General features: G+C 62.7%; 4 protein-coding genes and 1 long non-coding RNA gene across 10 annotated transcripts; 2 read left to right on the top strand and 3 right to left on the bottom strand.

Annotated features, from left to right (window-relative positions):
- Positions 1-186: 186 nt before the first annotated feature.
- Positions 187-2,850, bottom strand: PAGR1 (PAXIP1 associated glutamate rich protein 1). Its single transcript, XM_037507270.2, has 4 exons — positions 2,813-2,850; positions 1,951-2,452; positions 1,671-1,753; positions 187-640 (listed from the first exon to the last, which is right to left on the bottom strand). The coding sequence occupies exons 2-4, from the start codon at positions 2,430-2,432 to the stop codon at positions 438-440; spliced, it is 768 nt and encodes a 255-aa protein (XP_037363167.1). The 5' UTR covers positions 2,433-2,452; positions 2,813-2,850; the 3' UTR covers positions 187-437.
- Positions 2,121-6,713, bottom strand: PRRT2 (proline rich transmembrane protein 2). Of its 4 annotated transcripts, none has more exons than XM_037507268.2 (5): positions 6,588-6,713; positions 5,004-5,959; positions 4,476-4,608; positions 2,813-2,903; positions 2,121-2,157 (listed from the first exon to the last, which is right to left on the bottom strand). In XM_037507268.2, exons 2-4 carry the CDS (start codon positions 5,892-5,894, stop codon positions 2,848-2,850), a joined length of 1,080 nt encoding a protein of 359 aa, XP_037363165.1. In that variant the 5' UTR covers positions 5,895-5,959; positions 6,588-6,713; the 3' UTR covers positions 2,121-2,157; positions 2,813-2,847. The 4 variants fall into 4 exon arrangements, with proteins under 4 accessions (XP_037363165.1, XP_037363163.1, XP_037363166.1 ...); XM_037507266.2 differs by lacking the exon at positions 2,121-2,157 and adding an exon at positions 2,431-2,679; XM_037507269.2 differs by lacking the exon at positions 2,121-2,157 and adding an exon at positions 2,431-2,679 and having other exon boundaries at positions 2,813-2,900.
- A 224-nt stretch (positions 6,714-6,937) lies between these two features.
- On the top strand, positions 6,938-8,847 carry LOC119241749 (uncharacterized). The gene is made up of 2 exons (XM_037507261.2): positions 6,938-7,513; positions 7,595-8,847. Exons 1-2 carry the CDS (start codon positions 7,110-7,112, stop codon positions 8,106-8,108), a joined length of 918 nt encoding a protein of 305 aa, XP_037363158.1. The 5' UTR covers positions 6,938-7,109; the 3' UTR covers positions 8,109-8,847.
- MAZ (MYC associated zinc finger protein) lies at positions 7,817-12,823 on the bottom strand. Of its 3 annotated transcripts, none has more exons than XM_037507260.2 (6): positions 12,754-12,823; positions 12,029-12,115; positions 11,097-11,950; positions 10,656-10,719; positions 10,209-10,380; positions 7,817-8,920 (listed from the first exon to the last, which is right to left on the bottom strand). In XM_037507260.2, the coding sequence occupies exons 1-6, from the start codon at positions 12,787-12,789 to the stop codon at positions 8,760-8,762; spliced, it is 1,374 nt and encodes a 457-aa protein (XP_037363157.1). In that variant the 5' UTR covers positions 12,790-12,823; the 3' UTR covers positions 7,817-8,759. The 3 variants fall into 3 exon arrangements, with proteins under 3 accessions (XP_037363157.1, XP_037363156.1, XP_037363155.1); XM_037507258.2 differs by lacking the exon at positions 12,754-12,823 and adding an exon at positions 9,226-9,448 and having other exon boundaries at positions 8,891-8,920; positions 12,029-12,259; XM_037507259.2 differs by lacking the exon at positions 12,754-12,823 and having other exon boundaries at positions 12,029-12,393.
- LOC119241750 (uncharacterized) lies at positions 9,252-10,708 on the top strand. The gene is made up of 3 exons (XR_005124367.1): positions 9,252-9,428; positions 9,571-9,645; positions 10,494-10,708. It is a non-coding gene; the product is annotated as an uncharacterized LOC119241750 (long non-coding RNA).
- Positions 12,824-13,471: the final 648 nt, after the last annotated feature.

Raw genomic sequence — 13,471 nt, 5'->3', positions numbered from 1 at the left:
TTGCTCAGAGGAAGTCCCATCTCACAGCCAGCTGGCATCGCCGGCACTAGGCTGGGAAGGTCAGGCCCCAGACAGAGGTGGGGGTGCTGTGGGAGTTTACCTCTGCCCATCTGGCTTTAATTTCCCAATCTGGATGAACACAATTCTGCCTCTTCACAACTGTTTTTGCTCTAGCTGCAGTCCCTCCTCTGAGAGAATATTACTTTTGTATTATTTATTTTAAATTCAGAAAAGTCAGCCCAGGTCACCAAACAGACGTTCAACAGAAAACATGAACACACATACTGTCCCCTTTCTTGAAAGAAGCAGTGGCGGGAGCTGGGACTTTCTCTTCTCTTCCCAAGTTTTCCAGAGCCTTGGGTTAGGGCAGGAGGTACACACTCTGCACCCTAAAAGCAGCAGCAGGTACACACTCTGCACCCTAAAGGCAGCAGCAGTCAGTAATTTCGCTGCCGGGGGAAGAGACTACTACTCCCTGAGGACCGGAGTGGGGGGCTGGTAGGGCTAGGGTCCTCTGAATCTAGGCTGAAAAGGTCCCTGCCAGTCCGAAGGATTTGTTCCTCCAGCTTCTTGTGTCGCTTCATGTCTGAGAGGACCTTGTCCAAGCGGGCCTCCCGTTTCTGGCTCCGGGCTGAGTTTCCTGGAGAAAGAGGAGTTGAGAAATGTGGAAGGGAGTTAAGGCAGTGTGCACCAGACCTGTTTGAAGAGTACCAAGCAGCTGGGGAGTTTGTTAAACATGCAGATTCTCAGGCCTCTGTGATGGAGGTTCTGAGGTTTAGCCTTCAGATGGGCTGGGCAGTGAAGGTCTGAATTACGAGACAAGAATGTGAAAAGTAAAGTAGGCAGGGGAAGTACAAGTGCAAAGGCCCAGGGGCAAGACTCAGAAGGACTGTTCCAAGAGAGTAGAGAGCTGGGGAAGAAGAGACAGAAGAGGCCAAGGAAATGACTTACAGGTGACGATAAGGAATTTGGATCTCTTATTTTAGATGGAAATTCTTTGGAAACATTTTTGAGGGAGAGGCTTGGATAATCTCTCTACATGCTCTCTCCCGCCCCCCTCCCCCATTGCCAGCAATGCAATCCTTTGGGGATTTTAAACAGAGAAGGGACAACATTTAAATTTTAAACGGATCACTCTATCAGCTGAGACTGGAGGCAGGGAAACAGCCAGGAGATACTACAAGATGGTAACTTGGATGCTGCTGTGGTGCTGAAGGTGGACAGCAACAGATGAACGTGGAAACGTGGACGCAGAGCTAAGATGACATGCTCCTGGCCTGAACGTTGTGGTGGTAAGGGAAAGAGAAATCAAGAATGGCCTCAAGGGTGAATTCTAGAAAGGCATATGGGGTGGGAACTCGGGTCTAATTACATGTACACCATCTAGCACCGTGGAGCTCGAGAATGATGAATGACTACAAAGATTTGGACATTTGGGGAGACGGAGATACACATGGGCAGTGGGACAGAACTGTGTGTCACAGTCTTTGAGAAGATGCCCATCAATCTGCCCCGGAGGATGGCGCCACTGTTCACGGTGAATGCTGTCCCTCAGCAACAAGCTGCGAAGCAACCAAGGCACCAAATACAGGCCTCTTTAAGTGACTTTTTGAGTAAGTGGCAGCAGTGACCCTTCACTCCCCCCTGCCATTCCTCCCTCTTACAGGTACCTGGGGTGCGTCGCCGGTCAATCAGGGAGTCCTTTGGTGTCATTGGCTCATCATCAAAGTCAAATTCTGTGGGCATGTGCGGCCTGGGACAGGTGGACAGAGATGGAAAGGTGAGGGTAACCCCCCAACACCCGTACAGGTGCTTCTCCCAGCCTGGCTTTTCTGCTCCTACTCCTGCTCCCCTCCCTCCCTCCACTTTCCCTGCTTCCACCTCCTCTCCCTACTTTCCCCTGGCATCAGGGAAGCAGCCCCAGGGAGGGGTGGAAGGGTGTTCCCTCACTTTTCCTCTTCTTCTTCTTTGGCCTCCGGCTCCTCATCTGATCTCTCCTCTTCGCTCTGGGCCTCAGGCGTGGGTGGCCGGCGGGGCAGGATCTCAGCTTGAAGTTCCAAGGTACCGTGGGCAGCCAGTAGTTCATAGAGCCGCTGGATTTCGGAGGGAGGGGGCATCCAGGACTGCCCGTCTGCCGGCAGTTCCACCTCCTCGTCGCTGCAGGGCACGCACCAGTCCTCGGATTCTCCCTTGGCAAGCTCTTCCCCCTCAGCGCGGGGGGCTTCTACCTGCACCTCCTCGGCCCCGGACCCCTCAGGCTCGGCCTCCTCCCGGTCTCCTTCTCCCTCTTCCTCGGCTTTATTGGCCGCAGCGGAGGGGCCTCCGGTATCCTCCACGGCCAAGGCTTGGAGGCCGGAGGTCACTTCCCCTTCTTCAGACAGGGGCACCGCTGTGGTGGCCGCAATGTCTCCATGACCCCGGACAAGGGACATAGGCCACTAGGGAAGGGGCCCTGCGATGACAGGTGAGGCGGGAGTCTCCTAAGCCGCGGGCCTCCACCCCACCCTCCCCGAGGGCCTGGGCTCCCCAGGGGTTTGGGGAATGTCTCTCCAACCAATCAGGCTCCAACAGCGGCCCCAGAGCCCAGACCGCCGGTTCCCAGGAGGGGGCGCTCAGTCCCCTCCAAGGACCCGGCCCCGCGGGTCGCGACTCGGTCCTCCGATGGCCCCTCCTAGAGACCTGCAGAGACCACTGTCCGGGTCGGAGAGGGGCGGGCCCGCTCTGCTCCCCTTCACACCGCCCCTCTCCACACCGGGACCCGGCGCCCTCTCCCCGCACGTCTCAGTTCCGCCACCTCCGCCGCCGTACGCACCTGGAGCTAAGACCCGCCTCCCGGGCTGCGCAGGGTCACAGCACGCAGGCGCATAGAGAAGGCGCGGGAGGCTCCGCTCTAGTCAAAGCTACTTGGAAGAGGAAAGCAAGGGGAGGCTTGCACATGCGCAGGTAGGCGCGGGGGGCATAATCGACTTCGACCCACAGTAAAGATGGCCACCAGGCTGGCGCATGCGCAGCCCACCCAGTAGGGGCTGCCGGAAGGCAGGCGGCCCCGCGGCCCCGCGGCGCGCCCAGGCAAGGACCAACTGAGGCCGGAGGCGAGTCTCATGCAGTCTGCGTTTATTGGTGTTTCAGACTCATGCAGCATCCGCATACAAAATGGGAGAATCAGTTCTGATGTATCTTTTTAAAAAGAATTTTAGTTTTCCCATACACACACACCTTTTTTTTTTTTTTTTTAGAAAACAAAAAATCCGCCAACTCCGGAACAGCGTCCTAACTCAGTCCCCGCCCCCCAGTGGGCGGTCGCGTGCACCAAACCTCCCTCGTCATCTTCAAAGAAAATAATTATAGCGCTCCCCGCCCATCCCTCGCTCCCTGCAGCGGGGTGTCTTGGTCCTATTTTTTGGGTTCTTTGCTTACAAAGCACGTGAACGACCCCAGCCCCGACGCCTTTTAAGAAACTGACCCACTAGGTTCAAAAGCCCAGGTGGGTCAGGTAAACTCAGGCTGACCTGGAAGGGTCAACTGCCGCGCCCTCCCTGCTCCCAGGTGCCCTTTAGGGAACCGGGTGCTAGTCACCCTAGCACCAGTCCCCACGTGAGACCAGGCTCGCCAGCTCTGCGACCCTGGCTAGGGTGGTCCCAGCAGAGAACAGTCGGAGGCCCGGGCTAGCCCTCCCCTCCACCGCTTCCCTCCCCCAGCCTGAGCTAAGAGCTGGAGTGTTTGCAGAATAAACGGTGGCAGGAGGGTGGAGGAGAGGATCCTGAGGGGAAGAAAGGATGCTGAGGGGTATGAGGAGGAAGGGAGAGGAAGGGGGCGAGGGTGTGGAGGGGGGCAGGGGAGATGTTACAGGAGAGAAGGAAAAGAGGAATTGGGAGAAGATGCCAGACAATGAAAGTTGGGAGGGGGAGACCAGGGTTGAGGTGCAGGGAATTCCAGTGGCTGGAAGAAGTGCAGGGAGGCTGGGAGAGATGCAGGGAGGCTGAGAGCAAAGAGTTTGGGAGATGTTCACGGAGGTTTCCAGAAGTGCAGGGGTGGGGAGGCCAGGAGACTGGAGGGGATGCAGGCAGAAGTGCAGGGGGGTTGGAAACAGTGCAGTGCAGGGAGAAGGGAGGCCTACGGTTGGCAGAGGAGCCTGGCAGGATGCAGGAGCAGGAAAGAAGCTGTAAACAAGGCCGCTCAGGCTCCCTTGGTCCCTATGGGTGCGGGCCTGGGCCATCGATTGGGCTCCCCCCAGGGGAGGATGGGCCCAAGGCAGCTCCCAACAGGAAGAAAAATCTTGGAATGCAGGGCAGAGCCCCTCACTTATACACTGTGGGAGAGGAGAGGGAGGGAGAGACAGTGGGAGGGAGGGGGAAGACAAGGAGAGACAAAGGAGAAGTAGGGAGGACAGACAGGAGAGAGCAGGGGCAGGGGTTAGTAAAGCTGCCCTTGCCAACCCTTCCATGCCTCCCAGCCTGTCCCAGACCCCCACTCACCGCCTAAGTTGATGACGCAGGAGGCGATGATGATGAGGACCCCCCCTACCAGCGCCACGATGCTTAAGAGCTTGGCCACGCGGCCCAGACGCTGGGCCCCATCCACGTCCCCCTGCTGCAGGCTGTTCCGGGACTGGGGTTAGGGTGAGGGGTGGGGGGCACCATGGCCCAGGCCAGAAGGCAGCTCAGCAGGGATCGGGTGAAAAAGTTGTCCAGAGGAGATAGGCCGGCCAGTGGACAGGACAGTGGTTGAGGAAGGAAGGGGGGGGTTGGAGAGGTAGGGGGAGGAGGGCACAGGTCAGCAAGGAGGTGTGAAACTTGTCTCCATATCCCTCCCCCCTGAAAGGGTAAGGCAATGGTAGCTCAAAGGGGTGGAGTCCTTGGGAGAGGCAAGCAAAGACCTGGTAACTGGGAAGTGAGATCCATGCAGAAAGGGGAGGAAGGTGAGGGTAATCTTGGGGCTCTGTCCCAGCACTAGCGGGAAGCTGGGAGCCCCAGTGGGCTGGACCAGGGTCCCGTGGGGCTCACCATGACGGCATAAGCGAAGGCCACGATGTTGACAGGCCACATGGGGCAGAAGCAGGACAGGATAGCGAGGATGATGTAGTCCCGAGGTTTCTGGGTGCCTTCACCCCCCTCCACCCCAGACCCTGCCAGCTGAGAGCTGGGGTGGCGGCTCAGGCTACCTCGGGGAGATCCTGGATGCCCACTGTGCACCCTTCCTAGTCGGTCCTCCTCAACCAGCTGCTGCAGCACTCGGGGAGGAGCCCCGTTGGCTGGGGGGGTTTTGGTTGAGGGTGGCGAGTGAGGCAGAGGGGCTGGGCCCTCTTCTCCATCACCAGCCTGCAGGGGAACCACTGCCCCATTCTCCTGTTTTTCCCCCACATTCTCAGTCAGGACCTCAGGGGTGGGGGCCTCCTGGGTAGGCGGCTCTGGCTGAAGGGCTGGCTTAGGGGTGGGCTGGGAACTTGGCTGGGGGTCTGTCTGAGGGGCTGACTGGGGGTCCAGCTGGGGCGTGGGCTCTGAGGCTGGTTCAAGCGGGGCTGCAGACTCCAGGTCTGCAGTGGCCTCTTTGCTCACTTCTGGTTTGGAGGCTGGCACTTGGCATGCTTCTTTGGGGCTGGAGTTGGCCTTTGAGTTCCCTCCTGGGCTTGAGCTGAGGTCTCTGGCCTGGGTGATTTCTGGGGCCCCAGTTGGGGTCTCTGTGGTTTCTGGAGTAGATTCAGCCTTGGGCTCTGAGTCCACAGGGGCCCCAGTGGCGTCTGGACCTGGCTGCAGGGCCTCTGGTTCATCTGGGGCCCCAGCTGGGACCTGGGGAGGGCCAGTTCCGGCTTCAGAATGGCCAGGCCCTTTTCCCTGGGTCTGGGGACCCTCCTCTAGCCCCTTCATCTCAGAGACCTCAGAGCTGCTGGCTGCCATCTTGAGATGGGAGAGGGGAGAGGGCCTCTGTGGGGAGGATGGAGCAGTAGAGACAGCAGCAAATCCTGAAAGAGGAGGAGAAAGGCTTGGTGTGAGGAGGTAAGAGGTGGCTCCCGGCACTGCAGCCCAAGAGGGCCGAGGTTCCTGTCCAGCCTTGGGCTGCCTCTGGCGAGAGGAAGAAAAGTTGGGATTGCCTTTGCCTTGGGGTGGGACATCTCTGGGGAGGACTGCTCTGCTCAAAGTCTTCTGCTTGGAGAGCACTGGGAAGATCAAGCGTTTGGGAAACAGCACCCTCCCCACGGTCTCCTCCTGAGTCCACCCAACAAAATCCAGACAGATCGTGGCAGACGCCCCAGCGCCCCAAAATCAACAAGCTGTGCAGACGCTGGCACACTCTAGCAGCCAGGGCAGAGGCCCCGATACTCACAGCCCACTCTCTTCATCCTCCCCTCCTCCCTGGGTGCCCAGCCGGTGCAGGTTTTCTTGCTGCGTTTGGGGCTCAGACGCCCGCGCCCCTCCCTGGGGGATGTGGGTAGCTCCTCTGTGCCCCTTCTCAGCCCCTCTCAGCCCCGGGGGGGCCGGCGCCTCCTCCTCCCATTGGGGCGGCGCGCCCAGCACCGCCAGTCATTCCGCCAGGCGCCCGCATTCCCATGCAGCCCTCCCGGCCACCGCCGTCTGTCGGTCCCTTCCTACCCGCAGCCTCCGTCCGTCCGCGTCTCACCTCGACGCCCGTCTCCAGAATACTCCCGCCGCTGCTGCCGCTGCTGCCACCGCCGCCGCCGTTGCAGCAGCCGCAGCCCGGGAGGGAGCGAGTCTGGGAGCGAGGGAGGGAGGCGGCGGGTCTCCCCTCCCCGCGGCTCGTCCCCTCCTCTCCCTCCTCTCCGGTCCCCTCCCCTACGCGCACAGGCCTCCGAGCGCCGCCGCCCCCGCCCCTCGCACGCCTCCCGCCCCTCCCGGCCGGCCCTGGGGAGGCACGCGTGCCAGGCCCGCCGTTACCTGGGCAACCGGCTGGGGGCCACTCGCGCCCCCTCCCTACCCTTTCCCACGCGCGCCTCCCGGGTCGCCCCTTCCCAAGTCCTGGGCCCCTCCCGCCAACGGTCACCGGGGGTCCTGGCGGAACCAAGGGTTTGGGGGAAGCGGAGAGGGGTCTGCGGGCAGACAGGCGGGAACGCTGGAGGTGGAGGAACCCCTGCGAGCAGACACAGCGGAAGGGAGATGGGACAAGACTTGGCGAGCCTGCAGAGGTGGGGTCGGGTGGGGTTTCAAGAGCAGGGAGTCTGCAGAACAGGAAGTCCCGCCACAAATCCCCCCAACCCTCCAAGAAAGCAGCAGCAGGAATGGGTATTGGAAGGCTCGAGTCCCTGTAAGAGCCAGAGCAGGGACTGGGAGAGGAGTTCCAAGAGGCCGGGAGAGGTTGCGGGGGCAGCATGGAACAGCGGGAAGGGGCTGGGCCAGAGGAGCCCCAGCAGAGGCAGGCTGGACGCTGCCCAGAATGAAGGCAAGCAGGGAGAAGTGCAGTCTTTCTTCGCAGCCTCACGGCTTCCAGCTCCGGCCTCAGAATTCCCAGCCTCCCCGCAGCCACATCTTGCGCCACCTCTCGGGGTCTTGCGGGCGTGCAGGTATTTGGCTGGGGTCTGAGCAGCAGGAATCGGTAGGGGTTGCCACTTCAAACCTCCAGCGGCTATTCTGGGTCTGTCCAGATTGGGCATCCCCCAGGGACCTGGGAGCCCTGAACTTGCTCTCCACAGTCCAGTGCCTTGGCCCCACCCCGCACTGGAGCTGCCTCACAGAGGCTACCTCAGGGGAGGGAGGAGCCTCAGCCCAGAGCCACACGGCAAGGCTGGTACTGACACCAGGCCCAAGAAGAAACCTCTTGGATGTGGAAACCGGGCTTTGGTGACAGCATTCAATCTGCAGCCAGACAGGTTTTTATTTAAAATTTATTGTAATGGGGTCCGCGCAAAAGGAGGGGGTGAAGGTTGGGGAACATGCAGGGGACACAGGAACACGATGACATGGCCAGGGCCACGGCTTCTGTCGTGGGGAAGAGGGATGAAAAGAAAAGGCCAGGGCTGGAGCTGGGGTGGAAGAGGGAAAGGGGGAGACACTGCGGCTGCATTCCCCCCACTCCCAGGAAGCACCTCTATCCCTGGATCCCCCCCCATTTACCCTGGCCCCGTAAGATTCCATCTCTTGTCCTGCCTCTGGCCCTAATGGCTCCTTCTTTTGCTCCCCTTGTCCTTTCCCCTGACAGTCTCAAGTAGGAGGATGTTTGGGGCCTGACCCCAAACCACCTCATCTCACGAAGGTACAACCTTTGCTTTCCCTGCGTCTGCCCCTTCTCAAGTCTTGTGTTCTCCCCTCTCTGGGACAGAATCTTCACCTTCCCCTCCTTCCTCTCCTCCCTCCCCCTGAAAAAAATAAAAATAAAAAAAAGCACCAACTCCCCAGGGAGGGGCAGCAGACAGTAGGAGGGAACTGGGAGGAGAGCAAGAAGGACCATCAAGGGAAAAGGCTCACAATCCCCAGAAGGGCAGGGCAGAGGATTACAGAGAGGAGAGGGGGGGGGAGGGCAGTGGCCGCTCCTGTCCTCTGCCACCCCTGCCCACTGTCCAGGGGGCATAACACAACCAACGGGACAGGTGTATGTGGGGTCAGGTCTGATGGGAAGAAGAGAGGAGCAGGAGAAACAAAATTTTAAAACCTAGCGAATTCCCCTAAGAAAACATTTCTTCCTCCTTTCCTTCTGGAGGCTCCTTGGTTGGTGGGGCAAGTAGTGAGGAGTTGGTGGGACAGAGAAGGGAAGAGGAGATGCAACCAAGGGCGTTCCTCCATTCTCCCCTCTGCCCTCCACCAACTTGGAGCTCACCAGGGCTGGGAGGGAAGTGGCTGAGAGCTCACGGGCACCCCCTCAGCCCCAGAGAGGGAGCCCACAGCTGTGGGAGGCGCTGCCACTGCTGCTGCTGCCGCTGCCGCCGCCGCTGCTGCCGCCGCCGCCGCTGCCATGGGACACACCTCACCAGTACCTGCACAGTGAGATATCAGATCACAGCAAGATCTAAATGGCAAGAGCCTTACCCCTGGCTCCATACTCTTTCCAGAATCCCTCCCCTGGGACACAGCCGTTGCTCACTTCCTATTTGGTCCCCAGAGGCTTTAGCCTGCATCCTTACCCAGTTCTCCTGTAGGGCCCTCCCTGTCCCCAGAAGTCTCCCTAACTTCAGTGATAAATGGACATCCCTGGCCTGCCTGAGATCCCCTAGTGGGCCCTTTGAGCCCCTTCGTCCCCCACACCCCATCCAACCCCCCCCAGCCATGCCCCACGCCTTGCCTGGTGGGTGCGGGTCCCCCTCAGCAGGTGGGCTGTGGCTGGGGGGCGTCTCCTGGGACAGGGGGGGCGGCCCCCCCCAGATGGGTCTGCATGTGGCCGGCCAGCTGGGCAGGGGTCTTGCAGTGCACGCTGCACAGCTTGCACAGGATGCGGTCAGCCCGCGGGGCCTGGAGCCCATGGTCCTTCACCGCGTGGATGCGCAGGTATGCTGCCGTGGTGAAGCCTATGGGGGGGGGGGGTGGATTGGGGGGGGATGGGGGTCAGCCAGGTGGAGACCCCAGAGACGGGGTTGTTCTCCTAGGCTGGGGATGCCCTCCTCATTTGGCCCTGTCCTCCTCCCGCCAGATCCTTGGTAGCCTGGGGCCAACTACTCCATTGGGGTTAGTGGGGCAAAGCCCATTCCCTGACCTTAGGGCCCAGGTGAGTGGTGTTGGCTTCTTGGCCTCGGTGTACCTCAGAGCCCATCCTCCATGGCAGCGGGGGAAATCTCACCCATGGGACAGAACACTGATACCTAGGGTGACCCTCAGCAGAGACGGCTGTGTCCCCTCCCTCCAGTGCCCCACACAGTCTCAGCCCAGTTACTCGGTGAAGAAATGAGTGTTTAAGGAATGTGCCTGTTATACCCCCGGCCCATGTACTCCACTTGCCCCAGGAACCAAAGATGAGAAGCTGCGGCTGCAGAGCTGAAACCTTGCCTTCCCACCCTTGGGAACTGGCTCTTTTGACCACTCCTTCCCCCAAGCCCTCGTGTCCCACCCATTTTCCCCAAGCACACCCGACGTTGACTAGCAGATCTTCTCCAGTCATGACCACTTTCTTAGAAGTTAATGGTGCTGTCGTCCCTATGCTGCTCCATTTGCTTCCCAAAGAGCTCCAGATGCCACCAATTCTTGGCTACACCTTTAACCCACATCTGGAAGGGCCACTAGCTTTGTCCCCACCCTTTATCCCTGGACCTCCCGGCATCCCTTGGCATGTACCTTTGTTGCAGAGCTCACAGACATGGTGAGGGCCCTGGCTGTGCACCTTCATGTGGTCCGAGATATAAGCTGAGCTCAGCATCTTGCCACACACATGACATGGCACTTTCTCCTCGTGTCGTACTGTGTGCGCCCGCAGTCGGTCCTTCGTAGCAAAAGCTGCCTCACATTTCTGGGGAGGGGGGAGGGGCGTGGGGGGTGTCAGGAGAGTTAAAGCTTCGGGGAGTGGGGAGAGGGGGGCAAGAGGTTAAAGGAATCAGAGCCTTGGGGATCTTTGATCTGTAGGAAATGGGAGTGAGATGATGAGGCCTTGAAGAAGGGATGAGAAAATGGAGTGAAAAAGCAAAAAGAAGAAAGAGAAAAAGGGGGTCTGAGAGGCTGAACTCAGACAGCTACAATGAGGATCAAAATCATGAAAACCCGGACAGGAGGCGGCGAGCTTCCTACCTCACATTTGAAGGGCCGTTCTGTTGAGTGCACTTGTCTGACGTGACTGTTGAGGTGATCCGGCCTGGGGATACGTTGGGGTTGGGGTTAGGGGCCTGGGGTGTGGGGGTGCCCCCAAGTCTGTCTAACTAGCTACATGGGCCCTCCCAGTCTTTTCGCCCAAGCCAGGGACTTAAGAATCCCAGTTAGGCAGGAAATCCCTCCCCTCAAGCCCAGCGGGCTCCGAGTCCTCCTCCCAACCCAAGGACCCACCTCCTCCGCTAAGTACCACCCCCTGCTCCCTAGAAACCAGGAGAGGTTCTCCTCCCTCCTCCCTGGGAGTGGCTCCGTTCCCCATCCTCAGCAGCCACCTCCCTCCCCACCAGCCAAGGCCAGGCCACCTCCTGAGCGTCCCTCCCTCCCTCCCCACCCGCCGAGCGGGCGGCCGAGCCCCGTGCACACCGGGAGAAGCTCTTGCCACAGTGGGAGCAGTTGTAGGGCTTGTGCACAGCGCCGTCATGTGAGCGCACGTGGTAGCTCATGCGGTCCTTGCGCTTGAAGCGCTGCTGGCACACCGGGCACTGGTAGGGCTTCTCGTCCGAGTGCGACAGCTTGTGCCGGTTCAGGTGGTAGACGTCGCGGAAGGCCTTGCCGCACATCTCGCAGGCGTGGTTCTTCCGGATGCGCTTTCCGGAGGCCGTGGTGGTCACCACGCCGCCGGCGGCCACTGCGGCCGCCCCGCCACCAGCGCCCGCTTCTCCCCCTCCCCCGCCGGCTCCGCTCAGCTGAGGCACGCTCAGGAGGCTCAGGGGCACCATGGTGGGCATCTTCATAGCACCCGAGGGGACCCGGCCGGCCTTGGCGCCCGTGTGGATGGCCTCGTGCCGCCGGAGGTTGTAGCCGTTCTTGAACTCCTTGGCGCACAGGGCGCAGATGTAGGGCCCCTTGCTCTTTGTCTTCTTCTCCAAGGCAGAGGCGACCGGGGCCACCGCGACCGTCGAGGTCGGGGCTACGACGGCGGTGGCCGCCGCGGCGATGCTGGCGGCAGAGACAGGGGGCGCGGCCTCGGCCGCGGGCGCCGACACCGGCGGGGGCGGCGGCGGGGGCGCCGGGGGCTGCTTCAGAGCCGCTGTGTCCACTGTGGAGGCGGCGGCCGGGGCCGGGGGTGCGGCAGCAACGGCGGCGGCGGCGGCGGCAGCGGCGGCGGCGGCCGCAGCCGCGGCCGACTCCTGGGCGGCGGCGAGCACCGGGAGCAAGTCCACCTGGAGGGGCTCGGCCGCCGGGGCCTGGGGTGCGGGCGGGGGCGCCGGCGCGGCCTGCGGAGACAAGGCGCCGTGTGGGCCGCGGCCGCGGGTCGGCGCCTGCCCGGCCCAGCCCGGCCGGCCCCTACTCACCTGGAATGGACTCTGGGCGCAGCCCTGGGACGCAAAGAAGCGGGACTGGAGCTCAGCCCCGACCTGCAGGGGGTTCTGGGCGTGACCCTGAGGTGGCGGGAAGGAGTTCATGAGGCCGCCCACCCCCCGGGAGTCCAGGCCCAGCACGGGGAAGGGGGGGGCCAGCAGCGTGCAAGGGAACACGGGGAACATGGCCTCGGCCACGGCGGGGCCCCCAGGGCTCAGCGGGGGCCGGGGGCGCGGGCCGCGCGGGGCCCGGGCTCGGGGCGCCGCCCCCGGCCGGCCGCGCAGGGCCGCGCCGCACGCATGGCCCGCGGGCCGCCCCGCCGCCCGCGCACCCCGGCCGGCGGGAGGGAGGGAAGGAGGGCGCCTTGCGAGCCGCGGAGCGCGGCGGCGGCGGCGGCGGCGGCGACGCCCCCTGGGTGGGGCGGGAGGCCCCACGGGGCCGGGGGCGGGGGCCCGGGCGGCGGCGGCGGTGGCGGCGGCGGCGGCGGCGGCGGCGGTTGGAGCCTGGCGGGGCGGGGTGGGGGGAGCGAGGGAGCAGCCTCGGCCCCCGCCGCGCGCGCGCCCAGCCGGCGCCTCGGGGAGGGCGGGGGAGGGCGCGAGGGAGGGAGGGGGACAGCTGCGCGCGCACCGGGCGCGCGGAGGGGGGGTGGGACGGGAGGGAGGGCGGGCGGGAGGGGGTGTGGGAAGGGGGGGTGGGGGCGGGGGGAGGGGGTTGTTACCTGGAAGATGAAGCTGCTCCAGTTGCTGGGATCCATGGCGGAGGGAGGGAGGGAGGTGGCTCGCGCTCACCCTGGGGCGGGAGGAGGAGGAGGCGGCGGTGGGGGAGGGGGAACCCGGGGAGGAGGCGCGCGGGGCGGGCGGGAGGGGGGAGGAGGAGGAGGGTGGGGGGAGCGGAGCACACTGCGCGCGGGGAGGGCGGGCGGGGGGCGCGAGGACACACTGGAGGCTGGAGCGGGCGCGAGCGCGAGCGCGCGCGAGGCCAGCGGGAGGGGGGAGGTATGAGAGGGACTCTGGCGGGAGGAGGGACGGGGGAGCCACCCAGCAGCCGGAGTCGCCCCAAGCGCGAGACCCCTGAGACGGCCTCTGATTGGCTGACGATGGCGCAGGTGGTGGGCGCGCGGGAGACAGGGCGGCTTCTCTCTCCCCCCCTTCAGAATCCACCCCCCTCCTCCCTCCGCCAGCGGCCGTTATTTCGCGCGCACGCGCACAAAACCGCTGTCGTAGCTGAGCGGGAGAATAGGGGAGCGCGCGTCGGGGGTACGGACGGGGCGGGGCCAAACTAAGCGCGCGCCCGCCTAACGGTCGTTGTCCGCGGGCTTTCGCGTTAGCTTTTTGCTTCCTTTCAGCCACCGTCCGTTCTCTCCTCCTCCCCACTCCAGCGGTTTATTTACAATCTTGCGCTCTTTCGCCTTTCCCCAAAGATGGCGCCCAAAAGAG

This window comes from Talpa occidentalis, unplaced genomic scaffold (assembly GCF_014898055.3).
Source record: "Talpa occidentalis isolate TD23 unplaced genomic scaffold, MPIMG_talOcc4v2.1 talOcc4.12, whole genome shotgun sequence".
Taxonomy (NCBI): domain Eukaryota; kingdom Metazoa; phylum Chordata; class Mammalia; order Eulipotyphla; family Talpidae; genus Talpa; species Talpa occidentalis.
The sequence above is the reverse complement of the archived record's forward strand: the minus strand, read 5'-3'. Positions and strand labels throughout refer to the sequence as shown.

Excerpts from the sequence above, each read along its gene's own strand:
- PAGR1 (XM_037507270.2), bottom strand. The coding sequence starts at position 2,432 with ATGTCCCTTGTCCGGGGTCATGGAGACATTGCGGCCACCACAGCGGTG. Across the intron at positions 1,754-1,950 it reads AAAGAAGAAGAAGAGGAAAA|GCCGCACATGCCCACAGAAT; the intron begins GTGAGGGAACAC and ends CACCTGTCCCAG. Across the intron at positions 641-1,670 it reads TGACCGGCGACGCACCCCAG|GAAACTCAGCCCGGAGCCAG; the intron begins GTACCTGTAAGA and ends CTCTTTCTCCAG.
- PRRT2 (XM_037507265.2), bottom strand. The coding sequence starts at position 5,894 with ATGGCAGCCAGCAGCTCTGAGGTCTCTGAGATGAAGGGGCTAGAGGAG. Across the intron at positions 4,609-5,003 it reads CCTTCGCTTATGCCGTCATG|TCCCGGAACAGCCTGCAGCA; the intron begins GTGAGCCCCACG and ends CCCTAACCCCAG.
- LOC119241749 (XM_037507261.2), top strand. The coding sequence starts at position 7,110 with ATGGGACAAGACTTGGCGAGCCTGCAGAGGTGGGGTCGGGTGGGGTTT. Across the intron at positions 7,514-7,594 it reads GGGGTCTTGCGGGCGTGCAG|ATTGGGCATCCCCCAGGGAC; the intron begins GTATTTGGCTGG and ends GGGTCTGTCCAG.
- MAZ (XM_037507258.2), bottom strand. The coding sequence starts at position 12,220 with ATGTTCCCCGTGTTCCCTTGCACGCTGCTGGCCCCCCCCTTCCCCGTG. Across the intron at positions 10,720-11,096 it reads TGTGGCAAGAGCTTCTCCCG|GCCGGATCACCTCAACAGTC; the intron begins GTGTGCACGGGG and ends ACGTATCCCCAG. Across the intron at positions 9,449-10,208 it reads CTGTGAGCTCTGCAACAAAG|GCTTCACCACGGCAGCATAC; the intron begins GTACATGCCAAG and ends CCCCCCCCATAG.